General features: G+C 44.3%; 1 protein-coding gene across 6 annotated transcripts in view; it reads left to right on the forward strand.

Annotated features, from left to right (window-relative positions):
- PPM1L (protein phosphatase, Mg2+/Mn2+ dependent 1L) overlaps nucleotides 1–11,432 on the forward strand; it is a 318,376-nt gene extending 306,944 nt beyond the window's left edge. For all 6 annotated transcript variants that reach the window (XM_081570723.1, XM_081570724.1, XM_081570725.1 and 3 more), the window contains 2 exons: nucleotides 5,042–5,203; nucleotides 8,789–11,432. In XM_081570723.1, coding sequence (XP_081426849.1) covers nucleotides 5,042–5,203; nucleotides 8,789–9,135 — 509 coding nt within the window. In that variant the 3' untranslated portion in view covers nucleotides 9,136–11,432. The remainder of the gene's footprint in view (nucleotides 1–5,041; nucleotides 5,204–8,788) is intronic.
- The last annotated feature ends 2,704 nt before the right edge of the window (nucleotides 11,433–14,136 follow it).

The raw sequence follows: 14,136 nt of genomic DNA on the forward strand, positions 1-14,136 counted from the left end.
TGGTCACAGAAGTCATTCCTTCTTGGAGGTGGAAGAGAAAAGTTTAGAGCAAGGAGTGCCAATTATCAAAGATTTGGCCCAGGGAGTCCGACAGTCCACGTGAGTGACCTAGGCAGATTGCTGTACTGTCTGAGACCTAGTTTCCCCGTCTGTAAGATGGAGATAATTATGCCTTCTTATAGGTAGTGCAGATTAAGTTACATAATATAAATAAAATGTTTAGCATTATAGTAAAATGCATAACCAGTAGGTCTATCATTGTTATTATTACTAATAATAATTCTGGATTCCCTGGTTTTTTAGTCAATTTGGTCTTTCAGTACATGTGCACTGAGTCATGTAATCATGGATATGACACTAGAATTCTCTGAGTCCCATTTTTCTCATCTGCTTAAATGGAAGAATAATACCTACCTCTTCTTCGCCATGACGTGTCAGGAAATCAACTGCAAGTGTGTTTGTGGGTTCATGGGCTTCCCCGGTGGCTTAGACGGTAAAGAATTTGCCTGCAGTGTGGGAGATCCAGGTTCGATCCCTGGGTTGGAAAGATCCCCTGAAGGAGGGAATGGCTACCCACTCCAGTATTCTTTGCCAGGTGGGCTACAGTCCGTGGGGTCGCAAAGAGTCAGACACGACCGAGTGACTAACACTAGTGGCATTCATAGTGCTGAACAAACTATTACTACTTTGTTGTTAGTTTCACTGGGAAAGTTTTAAATTAGGGTTTTAAAAGATGGCTGAGATGTCCCAAACTACTTATCCCTCATTAAGATTTACATTTTTCTCCAGCTCAACTCATCAGATGAATTCACTGAATGATGTTAGCCAATAAGAATATTTAGATAAGTCCAGAACAGATTTTCTTGTGTACTTTTACTTTGCATCCTAGAAATTAAATGAAGAGAGAACGTGCTGGTTTAGAGGAATAGGCTAATGAGTAATTGGCCTTTGTGTGTTCTTCCCTAAGGAAAACAAGAATTAATAGAACAACACAAAAAGGTGCCTGCTTTGCTGAAGTACAAATTGAGGTCAGAAGTAGACACAGATTGCTCATGATGCAATTTTTATTGCTTCCCAATGTGCTATGGCTTTGGAAGCTGGTGAGGATGGGCACCCTACCCATGTTTCATTTGCATTGGCCCAGGAGCCTGGACTGGAGGAAAGAGCCAGGGCCAGGCCTAGGCTGGAACTTCCGTCTACTTGCTAACAGTGTGCCTGTGAGCATGTTTATACATGTACAGCAGGGTCCTTGTGTTTTGATCAGTGTATAAAATGTATTTTGCTACAGTTGGGTATCTCCCTGCTGTGGCAATATCTAGAAGATATTGTACAGTGTGCTATTGAACTGGTTTGATATACTCAGAGCAAGACAGCGGGTGCTTAGCATAATATTAGATCAGGACCAAAGAGAGTGTGCGATTGTTTATCATTCCTCTGTTAATTTGTTCATTCAGCAAAAATTGAGGTCTGCGGTATTCTAGACTTCAGCATCATAGGAGGAAGAACAAGCAGGTGATATTCTTACTCCCGTGAAGTTTATGTTGTACAGGGGAAGATTGGCATTAAATAAATTGCTTAAAGAAATAAACAAGATATTTACATAATTATGTGTTCTGAGGGCAATAAAGGACATCAAGAGGAAATTAGATCCCCCATCAGAGAAGCCCTCTGAAGCTGTCACGCTTGAACCGAATCATCACCATGTGCTTATCAGGCAGTGTCAAGGACCAGGCACTGTGCTAGGCAGAGGGAACACAGAGGCCCAAAGACAAAAGGCTTGGCATGTTTCCTCTTGGGCATAATGTTTTTCTGGCATTTTTCTCAACCACAAGGCAGTTACATTCTGCTGTAATGTAAGATTAGATCATAAATTATCTCTTGTAATCCTGAGCTAAGACTGCAAAGTCCAAACAATAAGTTGTTTACAGTGAAGCATCGTGTTTTGTTTTCGATCATGCTTGGGCCTCCACCCAGGACACAGGCAGGTTTCTGCGGAGGGAGAATGGTAACAGTTCAGTGATTCTCAACGCTGCCTGCAACTCTCGTTCTGCCATCTGGGGCTCACCCCTTTTGTCCAGTCTAAGAGTCTGTTGTTGACACAGGCAGTTTCCACTTTCTCAAAGTGGTACATTCTGAAGTCCACATCAGGAGGTAGATTTTATTGACCCATAGAAACAGTGGTATTGTGTTCTTGACAGAGAAGTTGGCAAGCCATGAATCTTCATATGTGAGTGAAGCAAAGCAGTCACACTAAATCTCTCATCCAGAAACCCCCTTATTGAACTTTGAGCCCTTGAACCAGTTAGGATACCACAAGAAGAAATAACAACAAAATCCAACATAAAAAGCCTTAAAAAGTAAGGACATTTGGTGTCTCCCAGAACAACAACAGGGCGAGTCTGGGCTGGTTCAGAAGTCCCGTGATGTCTCAGGGACTCAGGTTCCTCACCCCTTGGCTCCTCCTCCTGGGCACAGAGCCTTGACTCTGAGCTGTAGCCCCTCCTGGCGCAACGTGGTTGCCACAGCTCCAGGAAACACAGGAGCCGCACAAGGCCAAAGAAATGGGTTGTGTTCTGCGTGGTGTCTCCTTCAGTGAGAGAGAAAGTCTTTCCCAGAAGCGCAAGCAGACATTTCCTTAAGTGCTTGTCCATGGAGCATCCGGTGCCCCTCCCCACTGTCTTCTAGACACCAGGACATTATCCTAGACTTCTCCCCTCGCCTTTATGTCCCTATTCTCTATGACCTGCCCGTTCTGATCTTAAATAATCCGTCACTGATCCTCGATCCTTTTGTTTACTACAGTAATTCAGATTCTCATGAACTCTCCCTGTTCTCCCTGCTTCTGGTTTACCTTCCACAAAGCCACTGATGTGATCTTATAAAACACAGATCTCATCATATCACTATCCTGCTTAAAATCCTTCAGAGGTTTTTAAACCCGTATACAATTAAGTCTCATTTTTTTTTTCTGACCTTAGGAATGACTTCTCTCCTCTTTAAAACATGGCAGCTCAATTAAGCTAACAATGGATATGGAGCTGCTGTCATTGAAATGGGGTTGTGGAAGGGGCTCATAGCTCATCCAAGTGGATTCTTTTGCTTCCCTCATATGGGGACCTCAAAGCCCTTTCTGGGCTATGATTTCTCAAAGTGCACCAAGCGAGAAGAGAAGGGGGTCTTTGAGTTGATTAATGCCCCCAAACCATATAATACCCCAATAACGTAGTGTCTCCATTTCACCTTTCAAACTTCCGAGAGTATGCCTTCTAGGAGAATTTGTGCTGTCATTGCGATCAACAGGTTAACACAAGCAGATGCTTGAAGACAAAGTGAGACCAGTTGAACACCAGAATGCAGCTAATACCCAAAACTAAGAACAACAATTTCTAATCGTATGGATTGTTCTTATGGTTACATTTTCATTCTTACAGTTTTTTTAAGATGAAAGATTTGTGATTTGCTTTGATAATCTTGAGATTAGTCTTTTTTCCTTTCACAAGGCCTTTCATATCAGACATCCTGAGACAACCAACACATCATGCGTTTCCATTTCTAATCAAGGCACTTTTGAGCTACACAGGCTTTAGAATGTAATTTCGAATAGAACTATATAATAGCTGAATATACTGATTATTCTCCTCCCTCTTGATATCAACCTGTATTTATTCTTTATGTCTATTTAAGAATTCAGCCTTTGCTGTTGTTCTGTGAAGAGAAAGAGCTGTTTAGATGCGGTTTACATTCTGTTATGGAATATGACCTTCTTAATGAGGAGGTTAAATATTAATGAAGAATAATTGATGCATAATTTTAACAAGGAAGGTGATTATCAGTTTGAAGCAAGAGCTTAATGGATTGTGTGTTTCAGCAGGTATTTGCATATTCAGTGACACTGTCAGAAGGCAGGGAGGAGAAAGGTGAGGGGCTGAACAGAGAGTGATGGGCAGGTAAGCAGGATGACCTCCAACTAGACCAGACTCTGTAGTTCTACTACTTTTATCCATTCTTGTTTCAGGAAGAGTTTGAGGAGAGGAAACGTGTCCTTTTGTGTCTTTGTGGCACCAGGCAAACAGCTCTGCACTCTTATTTCCCTTCTGACTCTGACCACCTCCAGTCCCTACCTCCTATTGGCCTAGGTGTCATTTCTCTCATCACAGTAGGTTTTCCTGCCTCTCCCTTGATGGTCTGCCACATCACACCCTGGAGCTGACCTATTTCTGGCCACTGGTCTTTGCTCTCAGACTCTGTATAGACTAGTCTGCATAGGCTGTGCCCCTGGCTCCATAGGATCTGGTTGTTACCATCTGTCATTTGCTGGTCTGTCCAGGTGCTCCCACTGAGAGCCCACCCCCCATTCTTCCCACTTTCAACTGGGATTTCACAGAACCTAAGCACCAACAAGAAGCAGAAAATAAGTATCCATTGTCTGAAGCTTCAAGCCGATTCTGATTCTCTCCTAATCCTTTTAAGTGTGATATGCACTTAAATCAAGAGAACCAGAGACAACAATGATTTGGGAAAATGATAATCTTATCCTAACCATTTTCAGTGACACTCCGACATGGTTAAGAAAATTGACTGTCAGATCTGATCAGTGTTGTTGAAGTGAACAGCCCTCCTTCTCGGAGTGGCTGGAGTCAGATGCTCACCCAGCAGGAGTAGTTTTAATGCCTGAAGACGCCAGTAACCTCGAGAAGCTGCTGCTGCTGCTAAGTCACTTTAGTCATGTCCGACTCTGTTTGACCCCATAGACGGCAGCCCACCAGGCTCCTCTGTCCCTAGGATTCTCCAGGCAAGAACACTGCAGTGGGTTGCCATTTCCTTCTCCAATGCATGAAAGTGAAAAGTGAAAGTGAAGTCGCTCAGTCGTGTCCGACTCTTCGCTACCCCATGGACTGTAGCCTACCAGGCTCCTCCATCCGTGGGATTTTTCAGGCAAGAGTACTGGAGTGGGGTGCCATTGCCTTCTCCAACCTCGAGAAGCAGCCTAACCTCAAAGTGCTGCTGACAGCCCACGTGGCCTCTCTCTTCTGTTTTGCAGGTACAACGTGTTTGATTGCTCTGCTGTCAGATAAAGACCTCACCGTGGCCAATGTGGGTGACTCGCGTGGGGTCCTATGTGACAAGGATGGGAATGCCATTCCTTTGTCTCATGATCACAAACCCTACCAGCTGAAGGAGAGGAAGAGGATAAAGAGAGCCGGTGAGCTTATATTGCCTCCAAGGACTGTGTGCTGTTTTGTTCAAGTGGCCAAGGCGGTTTCCGGGAGAGTCCCCGGGAGAGACACTCCTTTACCCAGTGAGGAACAGATCAGTGCAGAGGCTGCAGCTGAGGCAGCTGAGACTGGACTTTGTAACATTTCCCATCAAATGCGTGGCCACTGAATTTGCCCTTCTTCATGGCCAGCGTGTCCACAACAGCTGAAAAAAGCCCTTAGTTTAAAGGCTAATGGGATCTTTGGGCCATTGCTTGCCATACTCTGCTTCCTTCCAGCCATGTCAAACTACTAACTACTAAATGAACCATGGAGCTGACAAGTCTCTGCCTTTGCAGGTGTTGCCCACAGTGTCCAGTGGATAATAAAGAACTTGCCGTTTAAGACTCGGTTTCAGGATGTCCTTTTGGCAGCTTTCCCTGTCACACTGAGCCAAAGGCTTCCCCAGTCTGGCTTAGGTACCCCTTCAGTCTTTCCCCGGCATCCTGTGTAGACCTCTTGGGTCACTTTTCACAGGATGTGGACAAATCTGGCCCTTTCATCTGCCTTGCCTCCCTGACCATGAGTTCTTTAAGGCAGGAACTTTGGTCTGTTCATCTGTATACTCCAACTCCAAGCTCAATGCCTGATCCAAGTATATATGTCAGTTGGAGGAGGAAGAGAATCCCTTTATTTTTTCAACATGTTGGGGCTGGAGGTACAAATGGACATCCTGGAATTGAGAAGGGGTAAGGGCTGGAGTAGACAGACATTATTAATAAATCAGTTAAAACAGGTAAGTTATCTAGTCTATTACATGGTGATAACTGCTATCGAGAGGCACAGAACAGGTTACAGAAAGGAGAGTGTTGGGGTGGTCAGTGTGGGCCTCACTAAGGTGACATTGGCAAAGACCTGAAGAAAGACTATCAGTTGATGATTACATTTTCATAGTTAATTTGGGGGGATTCTTTTCTACCTATAGGCTTCCCTGGTGGCTCAGACAGTAAAAAGTCTACCTGCAATGCAGGAGACCTGGGTTCAATCCCAGGGTCAGGAAAATCTCCTGGAGAAGGGAGTGGCAACCCAGTCTAGTAGTCTTGCCTGGAGAATCCCATGAACAGAGGAGCCTGGTGGGCTCCAGTCCATGGGGTCGCAAAGAGTTAGACACAACTGAGCAACTAAGACTTTTGCCTTTTCTACCTGTGCAGGGGAGGACCCCTTCTCTCCCCAAACTGACTACCACAGCTTGTAGCCTCTGTGTCGCATGCCAAGCAGCAGGTTCTGTTGCCCAAGGGAGCTCAGGTCCCCCAGGTCGCTGCCCAAGAAGTGCCCCTGCCCTCTGGGGGAGTCTGCAGATTGACCATCAATCTCTGCACACCAGCTTCTGCACAGAACCTAATCAACATTTGAGTTCTCACAGTGGGAGGCTATACTGTTGAATCCAAAATCGTTGAATTTTATTACAACCTCCTGCTTCAGTGACTGCTTGAGATGCAGAATAATTTTTAATGAAAGCTCTGGTCAGGTTTTCTGTCAATGGGATGGCACAGTGTTTTAAGAGCATCTGTCGAGCTTTGATGAGCTTCCTTGCCTATGAAGACAGCATCTCCTCAGGCATCCGCTGTGACCCTGGACTTGGGATACAGTCAGCTTGCTCTTGAGGAAGCACAGTGGGGATGGGTATATGGTACACCTGAGATGCCACCTTAGTGCTCTCTTCTGACATGTCAGCCCACTTTATCCTATCTCTTCCTCCCCGCCCCCACCCAGAAGTGATTATAGGAGCAAATGCAGACCGCAAATTCAGTCTCCAAGGAGGTTAATCTCACCTGCTGTGTCGAGGGTGTACTTTACAGCAGGACCTAATGAGTGATGATTGGTTTTATTTTATTTATGTGTGTTTTCTCTGGCCTCAGCCTTCCTTTGTGGACACGTATCCCCCTCCTGTTTGGTGTCACAATACCATGCAACCAGTCTAGGTCAAAATACGCGTCACTTTTTCTGTCTCCCTGCCTTAAGCTGTTTGCACAACAGTAGTGATGTCAGCAGCCATTTACCGTGCATTCACTCTGTGCTGGGAGCTAAGCTGGGTGCTTTACATACACTTTCTCTTTCCCTACCTTATGAGGTTGACATTGTTATTCTCATTTTACAACCAAAGAAATGGAGCCTCAGAGAGGCTTGTGTGCCCAAGGACACACAGCTAGTGAATGGTGAGACCAGAATTGAAACCCCAGACAGTGACTCCAGAGCCCGTGCTCTTGCCCAGGAAACCACACTTCCTGGAATGTTCTTGTACATCCCTGCTCATGGAAGTCCTACCTATCGTTCCGTTCAGAGCTGAGATTTAATGCTCACTCTGCCCTGATTATCACAACTGGAAATCTTCCCTCTTTCCTCTATCTGCCTATAACATTTAACAGGTGCTAGGTTCTCCCTGAAAAAATACTGCTCTGTGCTTGTAGCTGTTAACGCAGGTGGATTTTTCCCTTCTGCCAGACTCTCTGCTTCTTTAGGAAAAGGTCTATATCTTGTCCAACTTTATAGCCTGCAAACTGCCCTGCGTGGAGCATATACTTAATAAATATCTGACATAACATGCAAACGAACAAAGTTCTAGTTCCCTTAAAGAAAAAATAATAATAGATAATACAGTGAAAGTGAAGTTGCTCAGTAGTGTCTGACTCTTTGCAACCCTATGGACTATAGCCCACCAGGCTCCTCTGGCCATGGGATTTTCCAGGCAAGAATACCGGAGTGGGTAGCCATTTCATTCTCCAGGGAATCCTCCTGACTTAGGGACTGAACTCAGGTCTCCTGCACTGCAAGCAGACTCTTTACCGTCTGAGCCACCAGGTAATACTGAGTGCATGTTATATCCAGACACTGTGCCAACTGATTAATATAGAATATCTCTATTTCTCACAACTTCTTGATGGAATAGATACTATTATTGTCCCAATTTTGCATCCAGGAAAACCAAGGATTAGAGAGTTTCTCATCCAAAGTCACTCAGAGCTAGAAGTAACAGAGCCAGGAATCAAATCCTAGTAGACTGACCCGAGCGCCTAAGCCTTTAGCAACTGTGCTAAAGTACACCATTCTTTAATCCCTATCCTATTTGGGGAGCTGTTTGCAATCGATACAGGCACAACCAAGGGTGGCCTCATGCTAATGATGGGTCCCAGTGGTTGTACCTGGTACCAGCCACCTGCCTTTCAGTGTTGTTTTGCTGCTGTCCCCGAATCCCCTCCTTAGGGCTCCCTACTATCAGTCACTGAACTGCTGAGGTGTCCTTTAGTTATTAATAAAACTGATGCTCTCACCCATCCATCCCTCCTACCCTCAATATTCCTACTGACTGAGTCTTGAAAACCTTTAAGATGCCAAGGATGAGGGCCTGAGGATCTACTAGTAGAGCATCAGACCTCAAGCCATGCAGGAGGAACACTGCTCCCTTCTGGCAGTGCCAGCAGGAGCACATATGACAGGTCACACACAGTAGGTCAGCCCTTTGCAGGTGCACATGAATCACACCAGGATGTGAGAGAGCAGCTGCTCACACTAATGGGCTCATTCTCTCTTTCCAGGTGGTTTTATCAGTTTCAATGGCTCCTGGAGGGTCCAGGGGATCCTGGCCATGTCTCGATCACTGGGGGATTATCCACTGAAAAACCTCAATGTGGTCATCCCAGACCCAGATATCCTGACCTTTGACCTGGACAAGCTCCAGCCCGAGTTCATGATCTTGGCATCAGATGGCCTCTGGGATGCTTTCAGCAACGAGGAAGCTGTTCGATTCATCAAGGACCGCTTGGATGAACCTCACTTTGGAGCCAAGAGCATCGTTTTACAGTCCTTTTACAGAGGCTGCCCTGACAATATAACAGTCATGGTGGTGAAGTTCAGGAATAGCAGCAAAACAGAAGAGCAGTGAACCCTTCGGGGTCTCAGCTGCCTTAGACTAAAGGACTTTCAACACACTGGTCTCTTTTAATGTAGTGAAAGGTGTGGGAGTTACAATTAGGATCATCCATCCCAGACATGGGGTTCCCTGTCCCCAACTGTCTTAAGTCTATGTGCCGTATGAACAGAGGGTGCTCTTGGCCAATGTAGTTGAGATGCTGGAAAATGGTTTCTTCGTGTTTTCCCAACTCTTTCATCCAATGTCCAATATATATATAGCTGTAGAGTCACATGTATGAAGTGAAAGGCGTACGTGCCATATATTCTCCTTTTACAGTTGCTTTCAAGATCCCTTACAGGGCCCTCCGATCATCAGACTTTTTGTCCTCTCATTGGAGCAATGAGCAGGGCAGGACTCCCAGGAGATGCTGTGGGTAACCCATGAGTCAGAGCCAATGTGGCCATGCCCCTTGCTGAGAGGCAGAGCTGTCCCGAGGGTGCTTTGTCCTCCTGAGCCCAGTTTTTCTGCTCTGCAGCAGCCCAGAAATAGATTTGGAAATGGTTTATTATTCCACAGCTGTTCTTGAAGGCTGAGGGAAATGGGGAGGAGGAGAGCCGCCTGCACCCCTCAAGTCACCTTCCCCCTGCCTTCATTAGTTAAATAGACTTTGTGTACCACCCGACCAGTCTTTGTGTGTTTATCCTAATCGTGCATGACCTTAACCTTTTGCTTACACCTTACCTAATGGAACTGGAGAAGGAAATGGCAAACCACTCCAGTATTCTTGCCTGGAGAATCCCATGGACGGAGGAGCCTGGCAGGCTACAGTCCACGGGGTCGCCAAGAGTTGGACACGACTGAGCGACTTTCCTTTCCTTTACCTAATGGAATAGGCAGCTGTTAAACTTCTTTACCACCAGACACCATGATTTTTTTACAGTACCAAGTGGAAAAAAGCAAATCACAATACCGTAATTCCTTCTACTTTTAAGGACAGATAGGGAAATCACAGCCAAACAAGTCACAGCATCCCCTGGGAAGTTTGCTGCTTTGCATTGGGAGAGAAAGCTACTGAGGTTGCCATCCTGACTTGAGCGCCAGCTGCCCGGTTTTGTGCATTTCTTTCTCTCCTAGTAGTTTTCGAGTGTCTCTCAAGCAGTGCTCTGAGAAGCAGCCGCATAGAACTTCATGTGTGCCCCCTGAAGCCAAGTACAGAGTCCCCAGCCACCTGTTGGAATTTGGTAGTAAATTACTGAATGTGCTTCTGCTAGATGGTGGAAAGGCAGCAGTCTTTAATGTTTGGTTGCAAACCATTGAGTTATTTTGGGGCCAGACCTGCTACTTTTCATTTCTTATCACCAATGTCACGTTTCCAATCTCAGTATTTTATGATTATGGAAAATGCTGGACGCAAACAGCCAAACAAGATTTTCATGGCATCCCCACCCAGTCTGTGTCTGAAAAACCAGGGCATCCACCTGGTTTTGTCCTTCCAGAGTGGGCATTTGTCTTTATGGCTTCTCCGAGGCCCCATTCGCTGACCACCTCCTCCCCTGCCTTCTTCAAATGTGGAAGGTTCTAGGAGAGAACTCAAGAGGATGCAAAGATCCCCTTGTGGCTGCCGAGGACTGTGATCTGTCTGGATCCCTCTGAGCTCTTAACCTTTCTTTGACTGAAAGAATAATGGTTTCCCAAGCGATGTACTTACTTTCGTAAACTAACATTGGAATTTATGATATTAGAATTAGAACCTTGGTTTTGTTTTTTTTTAGGTATAGCATGTTCCAGTACAAAATACCTGCCACCATGTTAGATTGGAGTCTCTGCCTCTTGAGAGGCACAATGTTTGGATGTGTGTATTTGAGGTGGGGGTGGGGAGGGAGTTTTGGGAAACATGCTGGTTATGATCACTGATGGGATGATCGGGCCAGGTGGCCTGAGTTTGTTTGGGGATTCAGGACATTCTGATTCTGAAGTTACTGGAGCCCACCCTCTAACTGGAGTCTAGGAGTAAGCAGTGTCAGCATGTTACAATACACAGTCAATTTTCCTTTTTCTATTTTTAACTTAACCTAGAATTCATAAATAACAATGGAAAGACCTTTTTAAGTTCTGTGATCATTGTTATTGTGTAAAATGAAAATGGTACTGTTTTGGTGAAGATGAAGAAGAAAAGCTACTAAATTAGTGAATCAGTGTTTCTCTGCCCTGCGAAATGTCTTAGTAGATGGTGCTGAGTGTAGGAGTGTGTGACTTTCTCTCTGACTGAGGTTCACAAGGCATCTTCTAAACTTTTCTTTGTAGAATGAACCCATTTCTGACTTTAACCAAACAGTGTGTGTATTTTTTACTGCCTCTTTTTCTCCCATTTTGGCTTGTAGATTTTTGAAACAGGCAAAAATAGCCGCAATTTGATGAATAGTTATGTCTCAAGTCAGGCTACTTTGTTCCCTTCCCCATTCTCCTGGAGCTCGCTCGCTCTCGCTCTCTCGCTCAGCTGCCTCCAGCCTCTGGGGGTCTGCAGACCTCACCCGGGGTGCCCTGTGGCTCTCCAGCCAGCCGCCCCATTTTCTAGGGACAGGAAGGTTGAGTCTAGGTAGGGAAATTGACTTGAGAAGTTTGCATGTGAAGCTTCCTGAAACAGCACTGCCAAAGCTTTGGAACCGTCACCCCAGCTTCCTAGCCCGAGTTCGCATTGCCAACAGCCCCCATAGTGCCAAATTTTGGAATAATTTTATAGTCTTTAAGAAATGAAGCTGGGAACCAATGATCATGTGCTTATGACCCCCCAGCAAGATGCCAAGCCCAGATCTTCATTAATGCACTGCTTTCCTTCTGCTCTAGTGGCAATTTGTACTCTTAAAATGGGTCGGAATTTGGTGGCGGGGGGGTGGAGGGCGGGGGTAGGGGAGAAGGCAGGGAAACTTTTTTTTTTAATTCACTGTATTTGCAGGTCTTTTATGGAAAACTCCAAAACTAGTTCCCAAGATTGGCATTTATTTCATGTGACCAACTTGCCCCAGGCACTTAGACTCTGAGGTCACCATTCTAACACAGCATGACTGTACATGTTACTGGTAACCAAGGCTACATTCTATTCCTTGCCTTGGACTGAAAGCATTGGCCTCTAGCATCTTGTCTATATACTCTATGTGGTAAGAGTATTACAGAGTGTTTTATAGAGTGAAGGAGGGTATGAAAGTGAAAGTGTTAGTCACTCAGTTGTGTCCCAGTCTTTGCGACCCCATGGACTGGAGCCCGCCAGGCTCCTCTGTCCATGGGATTCTCCAGGCAAGAATACTGGAGTGGGTTGCCATTCCCTTCTCTAGAGATCTTCCTGACCCAGAGATCAAACCTGGGTTTCCTGCATTGCAGGCAGATTCTTTACTGTCTGAGCACCAGGGAGCCCATGCAATTTGGATATTTAAAATGGGCCTTATTGCATACAACTGTTGTGATTTCAACCCATGAACATTTTGTGCAGACAGGATTATGTAAGTGATGGCATCGTCAACCCTATCTGAAGTGGTTCTAGGAAGTTGATTACACAACTGAATTGGATCACTGGGATGTTCATCCATACATGAGGGATTCACAAAAGGAATGATCACTTCTTCCTTTGCCAAGTGTACTTTGATTTTCCTGACATTTTTTTCCCCCTGAGTTGTTGCTAGATCTAACTCTTTTGCAACTGGGAACACAGAAAGTTTAGAAAGGGCAACAGTTCACTGTACATTTGGAAGTACAGTAATCCATAATCTGGATAAGGTTTTATTTTCCAGTGATCTCAGAAAATTGTTTCCTTCTTTCGACCCAGTATGAGACTGATTTTGATGTTCCCCTAAATTGCCTTAGCTCATCACACCAGCATTCCTGACCTAGCTCTGCAGAAGTGACATGAACATTAGATACCATACTAGGGCCTTTTTAATTGCCCCTGGATTAACTCATTCACATCTAGACTTTGCAGCTAAGTAGTTGAACACTGCAGGAGTGTTCCCCCAGCATGTTCCACAGGACACAAGGTCCAAAGATACTCTTCCTCATATAGGGTTCCAGGGTCAAAAGAGTTTTGGGAAAGATACTATCTTAGAAAGTTAGTACATATCAGCACATTGAAGGTTCTAATTTAAATATCCTCTGAGGAAAATTAAAAAAAAAAAAACAAAAAAAAACCACATGTAGTTCTGGTGTTTTCCAGATTCATCTGACCATGGAAGCTTTTTTGAGTAACACCTAGTAAAAGAAGCTTGTGTTCCTTAGGAACCACTTTGGGAAATTCTGCTATATGGAAATACTACTGTTTTCTCATTCACTGTGACTCTTAGCAGTTGCAGTATAGTTTGCAATTTAGAAGCAGTCATCCTTTCATGGAAGAAGCTGATTTGTTAATGAAAGCAGTATTAAGAAATAGTATGATTTACTTTGACCTTCAGCAGCCTCACGTTGATAGTAGAAGCCCGGTGATCTTGCTTGAAACTCTAAACATGGGCTCCCTTCTTTTTGTATGAATAATAAGCAAAAACCTTGCTACAGCTAGGGATTTTTTACATTCGTTCCAAGAGATTTTAGTTGCTTTTTTGAAGTTATCTTTGCTTTTCAGATAGAATCAAAATAAATACATTTTATCACTATGTGAGAGTAAGAAAATCTATTGAAAATAATAGAAAAGGGAGAATAGCAGATTTGGTATTAATTCATTTTTTTAAATTCTAGCTAGACTTTTAAAAATTATGTATCCATTGTATAATAATGGAAATGTAAACTATTCACATTTATTTACTCTCTTTTCTTATTCATTCTAAAATCCCTATCCCATGTTGTCCCACCTTTCACATTTTATATATATAATTAAGTTTGGCAAGTTATTTCTTGCCTAAAATGTAAGGCTTGACTATAGTTCCATAATTGTCACTCTCAGCCTGGGTAATATGTTTGGAAAGCTCTGAGAGAGAATCCACACCACAGAGGAAATAAATCTAGTTGAAAACATGGTACAAAGTGAATTTACAGTAAACTCATTATCTTAAA

Source organism: Giraffa tippelskirchi, chromosome 2 (assembly GCF_054371585.1).
Source record: "Giraffa tippelskirchi isolate mGirTip1 chromosome 2, T2T-mGirTip1v1.2.pri, whole genome shotgun sequence".
NCBI classification, from domain to species: domain Eukaryota; kingdom Metazoa; phylum Chordata; class Mammalia; order Artiodactyla; family Giraffidae; genus Giraffa; species Giraffa tippelskirchi.